The sequence below is a fragment of the Tympanuchus pallidicinctus genome, unplaced genomic scaffold (assembly GCF_026119805.1).
Source record: "Tympanuchus pallidicinctus isolate F22 unplaced genomic scaffold, pur_lepc_1.0 scaffold3, whole genome shotgun sequence".
Lineage (NCBI taxonomy): Eukaryota > Metazoa > Chordata > Aves > Galliformes > Phasianidae > Tympanuchus > Tympanuchus pallidicinctus.
In genome coordinates, this window is record NW_026294747.1 from 47,741,236 (window position 1) to 47,756,465 (window position 15,230).

The 15,230-nt window shown below is 45.4% G+C and overlaps 1 protein-coding gene across 10 annotated transcripts; it reads left to right on the forward strand.

Moving 5' to 3' along the window:
- The first annotated feature begins 597 nt into the window (after window positions 1–597).
- Window positions 598–14,368, forward strand: SLC25A47 (solute carrier family 25 member 47). Of its 10 annotated transcripts, XM_052692859.1 has the most exons (8): window positions 2,998–3,423; window positions 3,708–4,014; window positions 7,292–7,416; window positions 8,729–8,772; window positions 9,044–9,115; window positions 9,374–9,556; window positions 10,540–10,801; window positions 11,336–14,368. In XM_052692859.1, exons 3-8 carry the CDS (start codon window positions 7,353–7,355, stop codon window positions 11,620–11,622), a joined length of 912 nt encoding a protein of 303 aa, XP_052548819.1. In that variant the 5' UTR covers window positions 2,998–3,423; window positions 3,708–4,014; window positions 7,292–7,352; the 3' UTR covers window positions 11,623–14,368. The 10 variants fall into 10 exon arrangements, with proteins under 10 accessions (XP_052548820.1, XP_052548823.1, XP_052548819.1 ...); XM_052692860.1 differs by lacking the exons at window positions 2,998–3,423; window positions 3,708–4,014 and adding an exon at window positions 598–768; XM_052692858.1 differs by lacking the exon at window positions 2,998–3,423 and having other exon boundaries at window positions 3,581–4,014.
- The last annotated feature ends 862 nt before the right edge of the window (window positions 14,369–15,230 follow it).

Genomic DNA, 15,230 nt, shown 5'->3' on the forward strand with positions numbered 1-15,230 from the left:
CCAGTCTCCCAGCTGCCATGTGAAATATGTTTGTTATTATTGCATTAGTCACACAAAACGACACCGCGTTCTTAGAAACCAAAAGAACAGGCTGAGCAGCATGACTAAGGTGCCTTTGTGGAAACTTCCCATGCACTCTGCAAGATAGGCTCTCGTACAGCTCCTGAACTGGAGCCAGAGAAAAGAAAAATAAAGAGGGATAAGCGGGGCTATGAGCTTATGTGATATTCAGAGACTTGGCCTGAATGTATTGTTTTTTCACTTTTTCTCCTGCAAGATAAAAATCTTCTTACTTTCTTTTTTTATATATCCCCTCTTAACATAAGCTCATAATAATGCTGTTATTTAGAAAACATTCTTTTTTTCTGAACACATTGGCACCAGTTTTGGCAGTTAAGTACCTTTATAACAATCTTTCCCATGTGACTTCAGCAGCTAAACTCCTTCATAATAATGGTTTATAGCTCTTGAACTGGGTTTTCTTCTACGTTTCCAGGAAGTTTTGAGGTTGTCAAATCACATCAAATCGGGTAGTTCCAATAACAAGAACAACAAGAAAACAACCAAGCATCTCATAGATTTTTTTTTTTTACAGGTGTGGAGCAGAGACCTGAGGTCTCTGTAGGGGGGGGGTGCACATACTGGAAAAAGACAAACCTGTTGTGTTGATGAGATCAGGTATAGAGAATTGAGCAGTACAGCTATACAAAAAATCTGTACCATTTCTTAAACTACTGCAGTCATCATCTTCCCTTCCTTTGGGATCAGGTGAGAAACATTCCAGCCTTATTTCAGCTTTCCACAGGTGAAATCACTGATCGTTTATACCTGCTGAGAAATAATGTAGCTGCCAGAAGGGTTTTCTTATGGGTTTTGTTCGTTGAGCTGTAAAATTCTTGCAGTGAATGTTTGAGTCCCCAGGGTTACTGTTCTTTCATTTGTACCTGAGATGAAGTCCAGTGAGACAACTTGATTTGAGAAACCTGTAATGCAGATGGAGCCAGAAGATCCCACCCCTCTCTCACCCGCTGATATGCAAGTCACAGCTCAGGCTTTGCCAGCTCAGTGTTGCTGCTGTCACTCTTTCCCTTCTGTAATTTGCAAACAGCCTGGTGACAATGGTGGGACAGTGCTGTTTGAACAGCCTCCCCAGTCAAGGATTTTCTGAAATAAATTAGAGGGGTTATTTTTGATAACACAGTGCAAGAGGAGTGGAAAATGCAGCATGTTATGACATGCAGTAAGGCAGGAACGTTTTCTCAGCCAGTCTGGCTGGGTGAGGCTGCAGATGGTTGCAGAGATGAAAGCACTGGCTGCTCTGTCACTTGGCAGGGTGGGCAGCAATGGTGAATGTCCTGAGAGCATCTTGGGAGCATTCTGTGGAAGGAGAAGGATAAAGGGACCCTCTTCCTTTTGCATCTCCTTTAAGAGATGCTTCTTAACATTGTTTACTCTCCTACAGGCTCTATTTTGCTCTGTATCTGTAGGGCCCTGTTACTTTGCTGTCACTTCCCTTACTGAAGTGGGAAGACAGTCCTCCTGTGAAGCAAATGGAGCATTTCTTCCAGCACGTGCTTTGCAAAACTAAGCTATACCTCTCTTTTTTATCATTTGGTTTCATGTTTCTTGCAGATTGGTTTCATAATTGGTTTCATAATTTCTTGCAGATTACTTTATATTTTCAGTCCAGTCTTCATCTAGCAGCATCTTCCATGCTCTTCTTTTTCCAAATCCATTTTGAAATTTCTCCATTTTGAACAAATCGTTCTTAAACAGATTGCTTCTATTTCTAGCAGAGTCCTATCCTTGTAGAGTCTCTAAGCATATGTTTCATCTGTCAGATGTCCTAGGGCATGCTTTGAGAAGAACATTTGGGTTGAGACTCAGAGACTTGTGTGCTTCTTTGCACAGATGTGGACCATGGTGTCTCACTGCAGGCTGGATTAGCAGTGAACTACATCAATCCTTGGATGTTGTGTTCCCTGCATGAAAGGGTGGTGGGAATGGCTCACAATTAATATGCTGGAAGAGAAACTCTAAGATCTCTTTGTGAACTGGGGGTGACAGCAAAAGCAATAACACAGGTTTCATGTCTCAGAGATTTCCTTCACTTCTAATGACACCTTTGTCTGTGCTTTCTGGCATGCAGCCTTGCATGGGCTGCACTTGCAGAAGGTGCTGTCCTCACCCTCCATCAAAGTCCCTGAATATGTGATGAGTGGGACACATGGCGATGCTTTCACAGTGGGAATACCATGAGTTTCTTCACCACGAGCAGCTCCCAGAAAAGCAAATCTAACACCCTCATCTCAGCAGGTTCCCAAGGTCCCTCGTGAGCCTGAGCGTGTCTCTGCTACAAGGCTGCCTGTCTCTAGGGACCATGTCCTTGTTCCCATGTGTCACTGAGGTGCTGGGTACCATGCCCACAGCTGTAGAGGACTCAGGGACATAACTCTCTGGTATGAGGACTGGATACAGAACCATTTCCCCCACTTGGCATGTGCAGGCTGCTGCTGAACCGTAACAACTCTTGTATGGTCACCAAGTGGAAGAAGGGAGGTCTGCTGGATAACTTGGTGTGTGTCAGCAGTTAGTTACATTGCCCTCTCACTGGATAATATTTTACTCCTGTTTTTGAGGTTTTTGCTGTCCTTGCATGTTATTACGCTGTAGAATAAAACATTCTCTCCAACACGGAATGTGTTTGGGGAAGGATGAGTGAGAAATCATGGAACACAAATTGATAGAAATCCTTTAATTTTTGCTTTCCAGAAAATCTGATCACAGAAAGCTGTGTTATACGTCATTGAAACTTCCAAAATATGCATTTGTGAAATGTGCAGGAGACTTAGCACTGTGGGCAAAAGTCCTCAGTTCCTCTGAGAGTCAACCCAGTGGGCAGCAGCTGAGAAATTTTCTCTTTGCTGCCAATGAGCCTTGGCTCTGACCTGGGGAAATCTCATCAGGAGAAGTACAGTTCAGATCATGGTTTGGCAAGCCCTTCACTGCATCGGGACTTTGGCTTCCAGGTTCAGCTGGGGGCACAGCATAACGTCCAGCACAGGGCTCTTGCGCAAAAATAGAAATGGGCAATGTGGCATTGTCATGGCTGGTTCCCCTCCACCGACAAGTCTTTTATTCCCCTCCTCAGATCACCATCTTCTACTGAAATTAAAAAAAAACAAAAGGTATTGGATCAGTCCCATAGCAAAATCCCTCTTCCCTGCAGATCAAAGCATTAGGGTGAGGGCAACAGTGATAGATCCTTGCTGATGAGCTGACTCTGGAAATAGGTCAGGAGGCTGAGCAAGATGTGAAGCAGCAGAACTCCTCCAGGGGATGAGAAAACTGCCCTGTGATCTGAAAAGGAAGCTTCCCATGTTCTGGCATTTATTTCTGGATGTGTGCATAGACGATGAGCAGGTAATTATTTAAGGGGATGTAGGTAAGGCTTCATGATCTGTTGTGTGCATAGGAAAGCTAAGGCAAATGCCTCGGGGAGGAACTTCTTGGTGCGAAGGTAATCTGCCCTTTCCGGAGGGAGGGGAGGCACGGCTGGGGCACGCATTGCAAACACAGCCACTGTGCTGCTTCTCTGCGGTGCACAGCAAGTGCAAGGCTGACTGCTGGGGTTAATGAGAGCTGCGGGAAATGGCCCTTTTGCAGGCAGCCTTACCCCGCAAGCACCACCCCTTGTGATTTTCCAGGCAGAAGGGCTCTGGCGCAGCGTTGCAGGGCTACAGGGGATTACTTATTCACCGTGTACTTGGAACAGATCCAGCCTCTCTGTTACTGCCTCCAGTGTACAAATTCATCAAGTATCCACGAGGCTCACAATCCCTTGAGGCAGGAGAAGACAGGAAGGTGATTCATATTGCAGATCACGCTGGCTCTCCCCGGGGCTCTAGTAAAGCGGAGCCGGCATCTTTCCTTCTACCGCCTCCCTAACGCTTGTTGGGGTCATTGAGGCAGCAGACTCAGTCCGGATGGATTTCATTGCGGGGGCCATTGGAGGTAAAGAAATAAAGCCGTGCTTTTTGTTGGAATCAGGTAGCTGTGTTTCCTTGTTGCTAAGCTAGCAGGCAGGTTGCGGTGGTAGAGATGGGATTTTGCCCACTGGTGTTTCTCGGTAACAGTGTCTTCTTTAATAAGCAGATAACATCACCAGGGCAGAGACCACCCTGATGAAATTTGAGGTCTGCGATCTCCTGTGTTTTTATTTCAGTAGGAGAAAACCAGAGATCAAATGCAATATGCCTTTTGGAGATACAAAACAGTGAGTACTGCCTGGGCAGCAAATCCCGGCACAGCTGATGGAGTCCTGGCTCTGGGCACTGAGGACACGGGCGGCTGAGGATGCGGGGGGGCTGAGGACACAGCTCATGGCTTTGTGGCAGTGAGGAGGGGCTGTGTGAATGGCATGTGCACGATCGTGGGTGAGAGGTATTGACAGCTGCGGGGTTATTTCTGTGCAGGAGATGAAAAAGTAGGTTAGCCATACTTAAAAACAAAAAAAAAAAAAAAAAAAAAAAAAAAAAAAGGAAGAGAGAAAGGAGAAAATCGTGATTTAATTTGAGACATTTTTAGAGCATGTACTCCTCAAACCTAGTTTTGTTTTAAACAGCAAAGCACAGGCGCTGGTCTCATTTCTCTCCTGAAATGTGCCTGTCTGATATGGCAGTGTTGAGTATCAACAGGCTTGGGGTGGTCATAGGCCGAGTAGTCCTGTTGGTGGCTGGAAAGTGCAGCCCAGACCTTTATGTTGGATCTGCTGAATTAGGGCAGCGTGATGCTGGCACCAGTGTGCATTTCCTGGGAGGGGCCATGACAGTTTCACTCTACTGCCTTCATTTGCTCATCACTGAACTGTCACAGATAGGGCCAGGTTTATATCCCAGCAGCAGTCCAGCTCATCCTTCTCCTCTTTCCTTGCTGATCAGGGCATGCAGTGGTGTTGTGAGTCTTGTGCTGGTGCCGATAGAGGAATATTCATCCCAGAAAGATGAATCAAATGTCCTCTAATAGGTGCTGCTAGTGGCTGGACTCAGCTCAGGGAGTCAGTGATGGCTGTGTTCCCTTTGGGACCTTTTTCTTTTGTTGGCACAGTTGTAGAGGAACCAGCCACTTAGGGATAAACTTCTTTTGCAAAGGAATTTAGAGTTGAAAACTCAGTTTCCGTGTAGCCTTCCTGCATTGTTCACATGCCAACTTCTGTCCCCATATATGGGAACAGCTTCCAGGGCTAGAACGCCTTTCCTGTGAGAATGGGATGTTGTTCAGCGCTCAGTGTGCCTCATGGCTTGTCCTTGTTAGAACTGAAGCAGTTTTTTGTTCTCCCAAGGAGACTGCAAACTGATGAAGGGTGTCAAACAACTCAAGAGGTGAGACAAACATAATAGAACCACAGGATGAATTGGGTTGGAAGGGACCTCAAAGCCCATCCAGTTCCAGCCTCCTGCTGTGGGGTGGTTGCCACCCAGCAAATCAGGTTACCCAGGGTCCCATCTAAACAGGCCTTGAGCTCTTCCAGGGATGGGGTGTCCACAACTTCTCTGGGCAGGCTGTGCCAGTGACTCACCACTCTGAGTGAAAAATTTCCACCGAACATCTAAATCTCCCCTTTTTTAGTTTAAAGTCATTCTCCTTGTCGTGTCACTATCTACCTGTGTAAAAAGTTGACATCCCTCCTGTTTATAAGCTTCCCTTAAGAATAGAGTAAGGCTGGGATGTGGTCTCATTAGAGCTTTCTCTTCTCCAAGCTAGATAAGCCCAACTGCTTCAGCCTTTCTTCACAAGAAATGTACTCCGTCCCTCTGATCATCTTCTTGTCCTCTTCTGGACCTGCTCCATTAGCTCCACATCTTTCTTGTGCTACGGGCCCCAGGTCTGGATGCAGTACACCCACTGGAGACTTGCAAGGGCAGAGTGGAAGGGGACAGTCATCTTGCTCTCCCTGCTGGCCACTGCTTTGTTGATGCAGCCCAGGGTATGGTTGGCTTTCTGGGCTGCAAGTGTGCACTGCTGGCTTGCATCAAGTTTCTCATCAACTGACATCCCCAAGTCCTCAGAGCTGCTTGCATTCATACGTGGGATTGTTCTGACACAGGTGCAGGACTTTCAATAACCACTGAATAGCAGCTCATCAGGATGTTTGTCCTGACTGATAAAGCTGATTGAGCTTTCAGCAGGAGGTTGGACTAGGTTCCTTCTAGCATGGATTTTCCTATGATCCTGTGTGTATTTCCTAGCCATGCTGCTGCAGCAGCACATGGTGCATATTGATACCTAGGGCTACTGATGATGTGTGGATGACTTAGATCTTGTCCTGGGAGCAGAGATTTGGGAAAGGGCAGCTGAGTCACCTGGCACTGCCCTGCAATGATGGCAGAGAAGCGAGGCCTGGGTCACATCCAATCTTCCTGCGTCCCATTTGCAAGGTTACACACTGGTCACATGCAGCCCAGGGGTAGACAAAATAACCTGTCTAGGGAACATGGAGGGAACGTGCTGTCTCCTTGGCCGTACAGCTAAAGCAGCTCTGCTGGTCATGGGCAGGCTCACATTACAGGAAGTAGTTCAGCTTGTCTGGAGTGTGGGGCAGCTCTTATGTTCCCAGCTCTTTACAGAGTAAAGGCCTTTTGAAGTCATTCTCTGTAGATCCAACATGTAGTCCAGGCTCCCTCTTGCTCCCTAAGTGTCACAGCTGGGCCTGTTGCAGGCAGGAGAGCTCCAAAGGGCTGCCATTTGCTCTGTGCCAATGCCACTGCTGTGATCCTCCTGCCAGCACCTCTCCTTATTTTAATTTCTTGGTGAATGTGGCTTGATTATGATAGGGTGAAGGATCTAGTTTTGGGGTGTGTTCATGTCACGGGTTCTGCAGTTGCTGCATAGTCCCTGAGAATCGCTCAAATAAAGGTGTGACAAATGGCTCCCTGCAACCCAGTGAAGAGCATTCTTCTGGTTTTATCATCTCATTTCTCCACAGCCAGTGCAGAGTGACCCAGCAGGAACCCCATAGGACCCCTTTCCCTGTATGCATGCTGTACATATCTGGCCTTGATCAGTTTTGCCATGCGGACAGTGCGTGTGTGTCAGTCTATCTTTGTCCCAAGCTATTAATATCCTGTGGCACTTCTTCTTCACCCTTTGGCAGACTTGGCTGAGCTCCTCAGCACTGAAACCCCGACTGCCCAGAGCGCTTGTGCTCATTAGGTGCTTCGTGGTTGCTTAAGGGTATTGAGAGCTCGCATCACCAGCGTGGTGAATCATTTACATTTGTGCTCCCTCCCAGGTGGAGGCACTTGATTGGTACTGGAGCCAAGGTCAGCAGGAGCCCTTCAGAATGAGATGCAATGGGAAATCGGCATGGGACAACCTGTGGCTGCTGCCCGCTGCCAACTGGACAGGTGGCCCCAGGTGACCTGGTGCACTCTTCCTGCTGGGTCATGTTGCCTGCACGCTTCCCCTCTCCCTTCCAACCTACTCTTGTTTTGGATTGGAAATAAGGAAAGTCACTTCTTTGCCCACTTTTTAATCTTTATTGTAGTTTTTCTGGTGCAGACAGATTTTTGCAGAACAACCCTCATTTTTCTGCAAGCTGGGAATGGTTAATTATTTTCATCTGAGCTGTGGACTTCAGGAGTGCCTCCTGGAGACTCCCACCAGCAGCTGCTCCTTTTTCTCAAAATGTAGCAAAGCTTCTCAGAGCTTCCAAGCAGCTGTACAATTGCACATGAATGCATCCTGTGAAATGTGAAATGCCCACAGCAACTAGTATTTTTTTTAAGCAGCAGTCAATGAGTGGCCATTTTCAGCTATACACCACCTGTGCCTGCCCTGATGGGCTCAAACAGCACTGGTGCAAATGACTCTTAGAGGTGAAGTTCCACTGCACCTGGCTTGATCTCCAGTCACGTGGCATTGCTATACGAAGAAGAATTTAGCTGCTCACCTCCCTATTCTCTCCTGTGGCAGTGATGCAGAGAGTAGGGGGGCTGAGCACCTTATTGCTGTGTCCATGTTGATACACTTTCACTCTCTGTATAAAGGCAGTCACTTTGTCTGATAGGATTAATGTATTTCCAATCCCAGTGGCTATTTTAAGGTCTTGAGATGAGCTGGGTGCTGATGTAGGGCTGACAAATTCCCCCAGCATGCTGGAAATGCTGCTGCGTGCAGGCATGCTGCTGGGCACGCAGCTTAGAGCTAATCCCTCTCTGTGCCTTCATCTTGCCCTGTTGGCCCTCGCACAAGGCTCTCTCCTCCCCAGCCTCCAGACCTTTGATCCTTGCTCTGTTTTTGCAGTGTACAAATTGTCTGGTGCACAAGGAGGATGCTCTTGTCTGAGGTGAGAGTGGGAACAGAGACAGCACATCTCTGTGCATTCCATCTTGCCCTTTCCAGCAGGGCTGCACTGAATCCCAGGGCTGGTGCATGCATGTACCTTCCCTTGTCCCAAGGCTCTATGTTTTTCCAGCCCTGCCTCAAACCATAGTGTAATTGCTTATGTCAATGCTCACATTCCTCCTCTTAGCATGCTATGTGTTCAGACAAATCTATGAGTTTTGCTGTCATTGTTGGCTCAGACATTGGAGCTGGAGAGTGATATGCTACCAAGAGCAGACACGTTCAGCAGTTGCATTTTTCTGCAGTTCCCCTCATGACCTCCTGCAGAACAGCCTGCTGTGATGTGTGTTGGTAACTGTCTCCAAAAACCTTTCTGTTTCAGGTGGCCTAAGCACAGCAGTGGGGTATCCGCTGGACACAGTGAAGGTAGCTGTTGGAACTTTACTTCTTGACCACAGTCTGAACACAAATGGATCATGTCGTGTTTTTCTACCGTTAGAAAACTAATCCAGTGATTGAAAGCTTCCAGCTTTGTCACATCAATGTATTTCATTTTATTTGTGTACTTCTCTTAAAGATAATGGTAACATTTTGGGAGATGCTTCCTTATGGCTGATTAGCTGCTTTGTTGCTGCAGCATTTGTTGATGGCTTTTAAGTGTGATGTCTGCATTGTTAAGTTGCTCCTGTCTTTTTAGGTGAGGATTCAGACCGAGGGGCATTACAATGGCATTTGGCACTGCATTCAAGAAACATACAGGACAGAAAGAGTAGGTACCTCTCATTAGAGCCACTGGCAGGGGTTGTGGATGGCTTTGTGTTTCAGAGGAGCAGTGCTGCTGCAGTCAATCTGTGGAGGACAAGTTGCAGTTGAATACAAGCATTGCTTGGGAGAATAATTAGAATGGGATTTAACTTTGCCAACGATCTGTAGGACGGCAGTAAGTTTAGGCTCAGCCATATGTGGACAGTGTTTTTGAACTTTCTCACATCACTCCCTCTTAAAAGTCTTCTCTGTTTTCAATCAGGTTTTGGGATTTTACAAAGGTGTGTCAGCATCAGTCTTCACAGTGTCGCTGATCTCCTCTGTTTCATTCGGCACATACAGAAACTTCCTTTGTAACATCTGCAAGCTGCGGTACGGCACAGCCGACGCCAAGCCATCGGGGCTGGATGTTTCTCTGGCTGGAAGTGCTGCTGGTGCTGTGCGGGTAGGCAGCAAAGTGGAAAGCACAACAGGAGGACTTGTTGGGGCATGTGGGGCTGGGAAAAGACTGATGTTTTCTGTTGAGCGCTCAGCGGAAGGAAGGTTTATTTTCTTGTGAGGTCCTGCCCTGCGACCTTGGCAAAAGAAAGCAAAACAAAAAGGAAGAAAAACAACCTGGGAAGCAAAATTTCCAAGTAGCTCTAATTGTAGATTTATGTAAAAAAAGACGTAAGCTGGTGTGCAAAGCGTAGGCTGGTGTTTTGGCAGGGGCAAAGGGCTGAAAGACCCAGCTGGACTCTGAGGGCTGCCTGTGTGTATTTCATTCCTGAATAAAAGGTTTTAAAGAGGACAGAAAAGCGTCTCCTTTCCTGCAACTCCCAAAGGCTGGAGCAGTTGGCACCTGGAGGAATCAATGCCCGTGACTGATAGTGATGTGGTGTGGGGTACTTAGGAGCTGTTTCCCATAGGCAGATGGGTGCTTGCGGTGTCTGTGAGCATCTGCAGACACTCCAACCCCAGTGCCCTGTGTCAGAAACACACACAGTCACATGCGGTTGGAGGCAATCCTCTTACAGGCAGCCCAGATGGCAGGTTGGTGGGTGTTTCCTAGCAGGTGGTGACTCTACTTAGCGCAGGCTGTTTTCTGATAGTTATGGCCCTAGTTTCAAATACAGATGTACAAAAGAACCCTGATGTATTGCTACATCAGAGAGCTGAGCACATCTCCTTGCTGTGCCTATCTGGTTTCCCAGCTAGCTAACATCCTCTGTGGGCTTCTGCCTCTCCATGCAACCTGCACAGTGTAGCAGCTAATCTCCTGGGGCAATTTAGCATGGACAGAGCGAAGGAAGATGCAGCTTGCTGGCTTCAAGTAATAAATAATACTGCCTGAAAAGTGGGAAATGTAATTTGAAGGGTCAGGCAGGAGAGGGAATCCAACATGCAGTTCAGATGAGAAGATTTAAGCTTCTTCCTCTAATTTTTCAGGTTGTGCTTATGACACCCAGTGAGGTAGCTAAAGTTCGGATGCAGACCCAGAGGAACCCCCATTCCTCAGTCACATCCTCCCAACCCAAGTACCGAGGGTCTCTGCACTGTCTGAAGGTGATCGCCAAGGAGGAAGGCTTTGGGGGTCTCTACAAAGGCTGCTCTGCATTGCTGTGGAGGGATTGCTCCTCTTCTGCAATATATTTCCTGACATACTCTTCTCTCTGTGACTGGCTCACACCAGCTGGGAAAAACAAACCAGGTAGGTACTGGAAAGCATCTGACATACAAAAAGGGCTTATTTTGGGAAATGATGTACTCAGGTTGCTGCATCAATAGGAGCTGAACTCTGAGCGTCTGACCTGGCTGAAGTGGGTGAATGCTGTTGGGCTATGTTGCATCTGGTTTGTGTGATGCTAAGGTGGTTCTGACCTGCACAGCCTGTATGAAGGATGCAAAAAGGAGTGTGCTGTGAAATCAAGTGCCTTGTCAGTGTGAGACCACTGGAAACATAGAGCTGCAGGAGCCAAGCAAAGTAACCACTGGAAAACATGAGGATAAAAACAAGTGGGGGGATCTGCAGCCTGTCCAACCAGGATGGCAGCATGGTAGGATATGTAGGGAGGGTCCTAGTGAGAACTAGTCCTGTGCACAGCATGCATGGCCCCACAGCTCCTTTTTCCCTCTCCTGTCCCTCCAACTGCAGTATGAGATTTGAAAAGAATTAAATGTCTGGGGAGAATCAGTTTGAGCTGTTGGCACATGCAAGGCTGATCACACTGCTCTCTCTCTGCAGGTCTCCTGGTTGTGCTGCTCTCTGGGGGCTCTGCTGGAGTGCTGGCCTGGGGCCTGGCTACCCCCATGGACGTCCTCAAGTCGCGGATGCAGGTGGATGAGTCGGGACAGCACAAATACAAAGGCCTCATCCACTGCGCGAGAGAAAGCATCAGAAAGGAGGGGATCAAAGTGCTGTTCAAAGGCCTGGGTTTGAACTGCATCCGCGCCTTTCCTGTGAACATGGTGGTGTTTGTCACATATGAAGCTGTGCTGAGGTTTACAGAGCATTTCACAAACAAAAAATAGCTGATGCAGCTCTAGCAAGAAGCGTGTTTTGTTCAGTTTGGTTTTGTAGCCCAACATAGACATGCACTGAGCTCTCCACTGGTGGGCAGCACATGAAGCAGGGGCACTTCAGCACAGCACCTGTTGACCAACGGCTCTCACATGATTACACACTCATCAGGGAGGCTTGTACTTGTGTACAACCTCTCTTTTACCTTGTTAATGTATTTTGACTGTAGCCACTGCTTAGGCCACTCAAATGTGTGCAATATTTATGCTCCAAAAAACTGCTGGTCTAATTTGAGAATTTGGTAAAGGTTTAATTTTGTTCTCTACTAGCACAGAAAAAAAAAACCCCAAACCTTCACTACTGAGGCAGGAATCAAGGGGTTTGTGAGCAATATAACACTATACAACATATTCTTTTTATATGTAGAGCTGCAAGGTATCCACTGAGCACTCTCCATATGTGTGTCTCCAGCTTGAGCAGGCAGGCTGCTCACTCCCAGGTGTAATTCTGCCCAAGTACTCTACAGTTACATCCCTTCAGTAGAGGCTGAAATATGAATCTCTTTCTTTACCGGTTGTTTTTTTAAGGAGTGGCAGACATAGTCTACTCACACAATCATTCAATGGCTTCACTGAAAGTGAAAACAGGCATCAATTCCCATAAACCATGTGATTTCTTCCTTCTGGTCCCCTTTTATAAGTTCGTAGCATAGACTTGGCTACACATACAGTTATTTTGTAGCACACAGGACTTGGCACGCACCCTGGACAGGGAAGAATTAATCTTGTACTAGAAGGGCAAGTTAAGAAATTTCAGATGCTACTAGGAAAGAATAAAGGTGATTTCTTTCAGAGAGAAACTAGTAAGAAATTCCAGAACTATCCTCCTGAAACCTAAACATTCAGCTTGTTTTTTAAACTGCATCATGGCCATGCTATCAAACAGCTCCCAGAATTTTTGTTTCTGTCTGTTAATCTCTCACGTGATCCAATAGCAGCTTTAAGATACTAGACAGGTGCAGAGCATGGGGGGGACTGAAAGATCCGGCACGGAATCTGATTCTATCCCGAAGTGCGTACGGCCTCAGTAACCTGTGACCCACACTTAGACCTTTAGGGCATCAGCACCAAACCTCCTTTGGTTTGAAAGTGCTCACAACAGAAGATTTAATTAAGTCCTCAAGATTTGGAATTTCTCTTAAGACAAACGCTAAGAGGCTTCTCACCTCTCTATGAGGGATGCATCTGGCTGAGGCCTGCCCCGGTAGGGTACTAACTCATCCCAGCCCTGGCTGGGTGTTTTCTGAAATCAAATTCTTTTATAGCAAATTATTCTCAGCTGACCTTCTCAAGCATTACATCCTGTGAACAGACAGCAAAATACATAGCTCTATGTCAAGCAAAACAACCATTTATTATTAGGTAGTGTTGATACTGTCTGTGGTCAGCCCAAGGCTTGAAAATAAACTCTAATCAACAGTATCCCAACTTTCTCCAGTAGCTTAAAGCATTCATATGACTAAAAGCGTCTTTGTGGTGGCCATAACTTATACACAGCTTGTTTCAAGAACCACGAATTACAGCTGGATTGGAAAATTAGTGGGCACAGCTGTGGAAGCCAGTGAGAGGAGTTAAGAACAGTGAGCCTCTTCTAGGTACTCAGCATTGTAAAAACTAGGTTCTCCTGGGGCCTGAACAGATAAATACTACATGAGAGGTAAGTTTTATCTTACAGATCTTATCAATTTATTTCAAGAATCTAACTGCTTGCACTGTGTAGTGTGCTACAACCCCTTACTGGAAAAAAAGAAGACAAACCCAATTTACCCAGGGTTTGACTGATGATCTGACAATCTTTAAAACAAGAACTCACAGCAATTTACATCAAGGTGAATTAGCCACCAGGCAAAGGTACTGAATGTGCAAGTACTGGAAACCTAGGCATGTAAATAAGAACCAACTTTTCTTTAATGATGTGACATAGTGTTTATATTGTGTACTTAACTCCATATGCAACAAGTTGTTTGCCTTGTACATTTCAGAACTTGGCTGCTCTATTTTCTGATTACTTTGTATTGCCTTGATCTTCAGCTTCTGTATTTGCTGCTCTGCTAATCACAGAACTAGTTCTTCTGATACATTATCTATCTGAAGGCCAGCAGAATGAAGACACCATATAGCTCTCTGCAGAGACAATTTCTTTCAGAAACAAACTTGCTGGCTGGCCTTGAATAAAGAAAACTTTCTTTAGAAGGCACATTCTGCTTTCATGTCATTGATAGTTCCTGTTTTTTTTTTTCTTTTTCTTTTTTTCTCACAATGCTTAAGAATATCCAGGTAGCTTTCAGCGTGCCTCTTTGTGACTGGCAGAGCAGTGTAAAGCTATTCACAACTTGTATTCCTTGGCAACTGTAATGGTAGAGTCACATTAAGTATTTTATGTCAGACCTGTGGAAACATTGCTCTAATAGGTCATATTGACCTCTCTCTATTTCTGAGCTGCTATATAAGGAAATTCAACGCCCAGTCTTGTTTGCAACCTGTTAATCTTTGGAGGACTGACCCTTATTACCTTGCTCTGGCAGCAATCTGGAGTTTACTTGTTAAGACCAGATGAATGGGGTTATAAGGCACTTTATTTCACTGTTTGTAAGGCACTGGACATCAAAACAGTGATCGACTCCTTGTGATGACTAAACAACAGAGGAAGTGTAAATGAAGCCTTTTAAAAGTTAAATAAATTCAAAAAGCAAAACAAGTTGGATAGACTTTTCACTGCGTTTTTTTAATTATAGTGAGATAAACAAAATATCAACAAGTTGAGGAAAGCATAATCAACATTGACTGATAACTTTTCACCCATACATTTGAGGACTGCCTTGTCTTAACCTTTAAATGTCTCTGAGATGTTAATTATAATTACACCAGATTTAAGCATTTACCAAGACTGAGAAACTGTCATTTCAGAAGCACATTTTGTAAGTACCCATGAGGGTATGTGAGTAAGGTGCTTGCTCGGTAAACAAGTATTAAATTAATTTTGCAATCATTTTCCCTTCTAAAACTTTGGAATAAGATTTTAACTGCTGTGTCAGAAAACTAATGCATGTGCTTAGTTAGAACACTTTGCTGTTTCTTCTACAGCACATTTCCCCTCCCTGAATAACTACATTTTTGGTTAGCGAAATACATCTTGAAGGACAGATCTGCATGTAACATTTTCAAGAAGCAAGTTGCATTACAAGTTTCTAAAAAGCCCTTTAAAATTCATTAAGTCTTATGTTTTGTGTATAGTTTAAAGATGGAGAAGAGCAGATGACAAGAACAGGAAGGTCGTCATTGCAGTCTACTGTAAATATAAATTATTTACTAACATCTACAAGAACCTATTTGCTTTTCCTATGAATTGCTACACTGCTTTAAAAAAACAAAAAACAAAACAGTGTTTCTACTGACTGTTAAACACTTGTCCTTGTTAAGATACAACACCCAGGGTTATGGAGAGGAAGTGGCTGGTAAATGTTTACTTGAATACATTTAAGTCTATGACACATTAGATTAGTGGTACCAGGTTACATAAACTGTAAAAATAGGATAAAAGCCAAACATTGCTTTTCAGC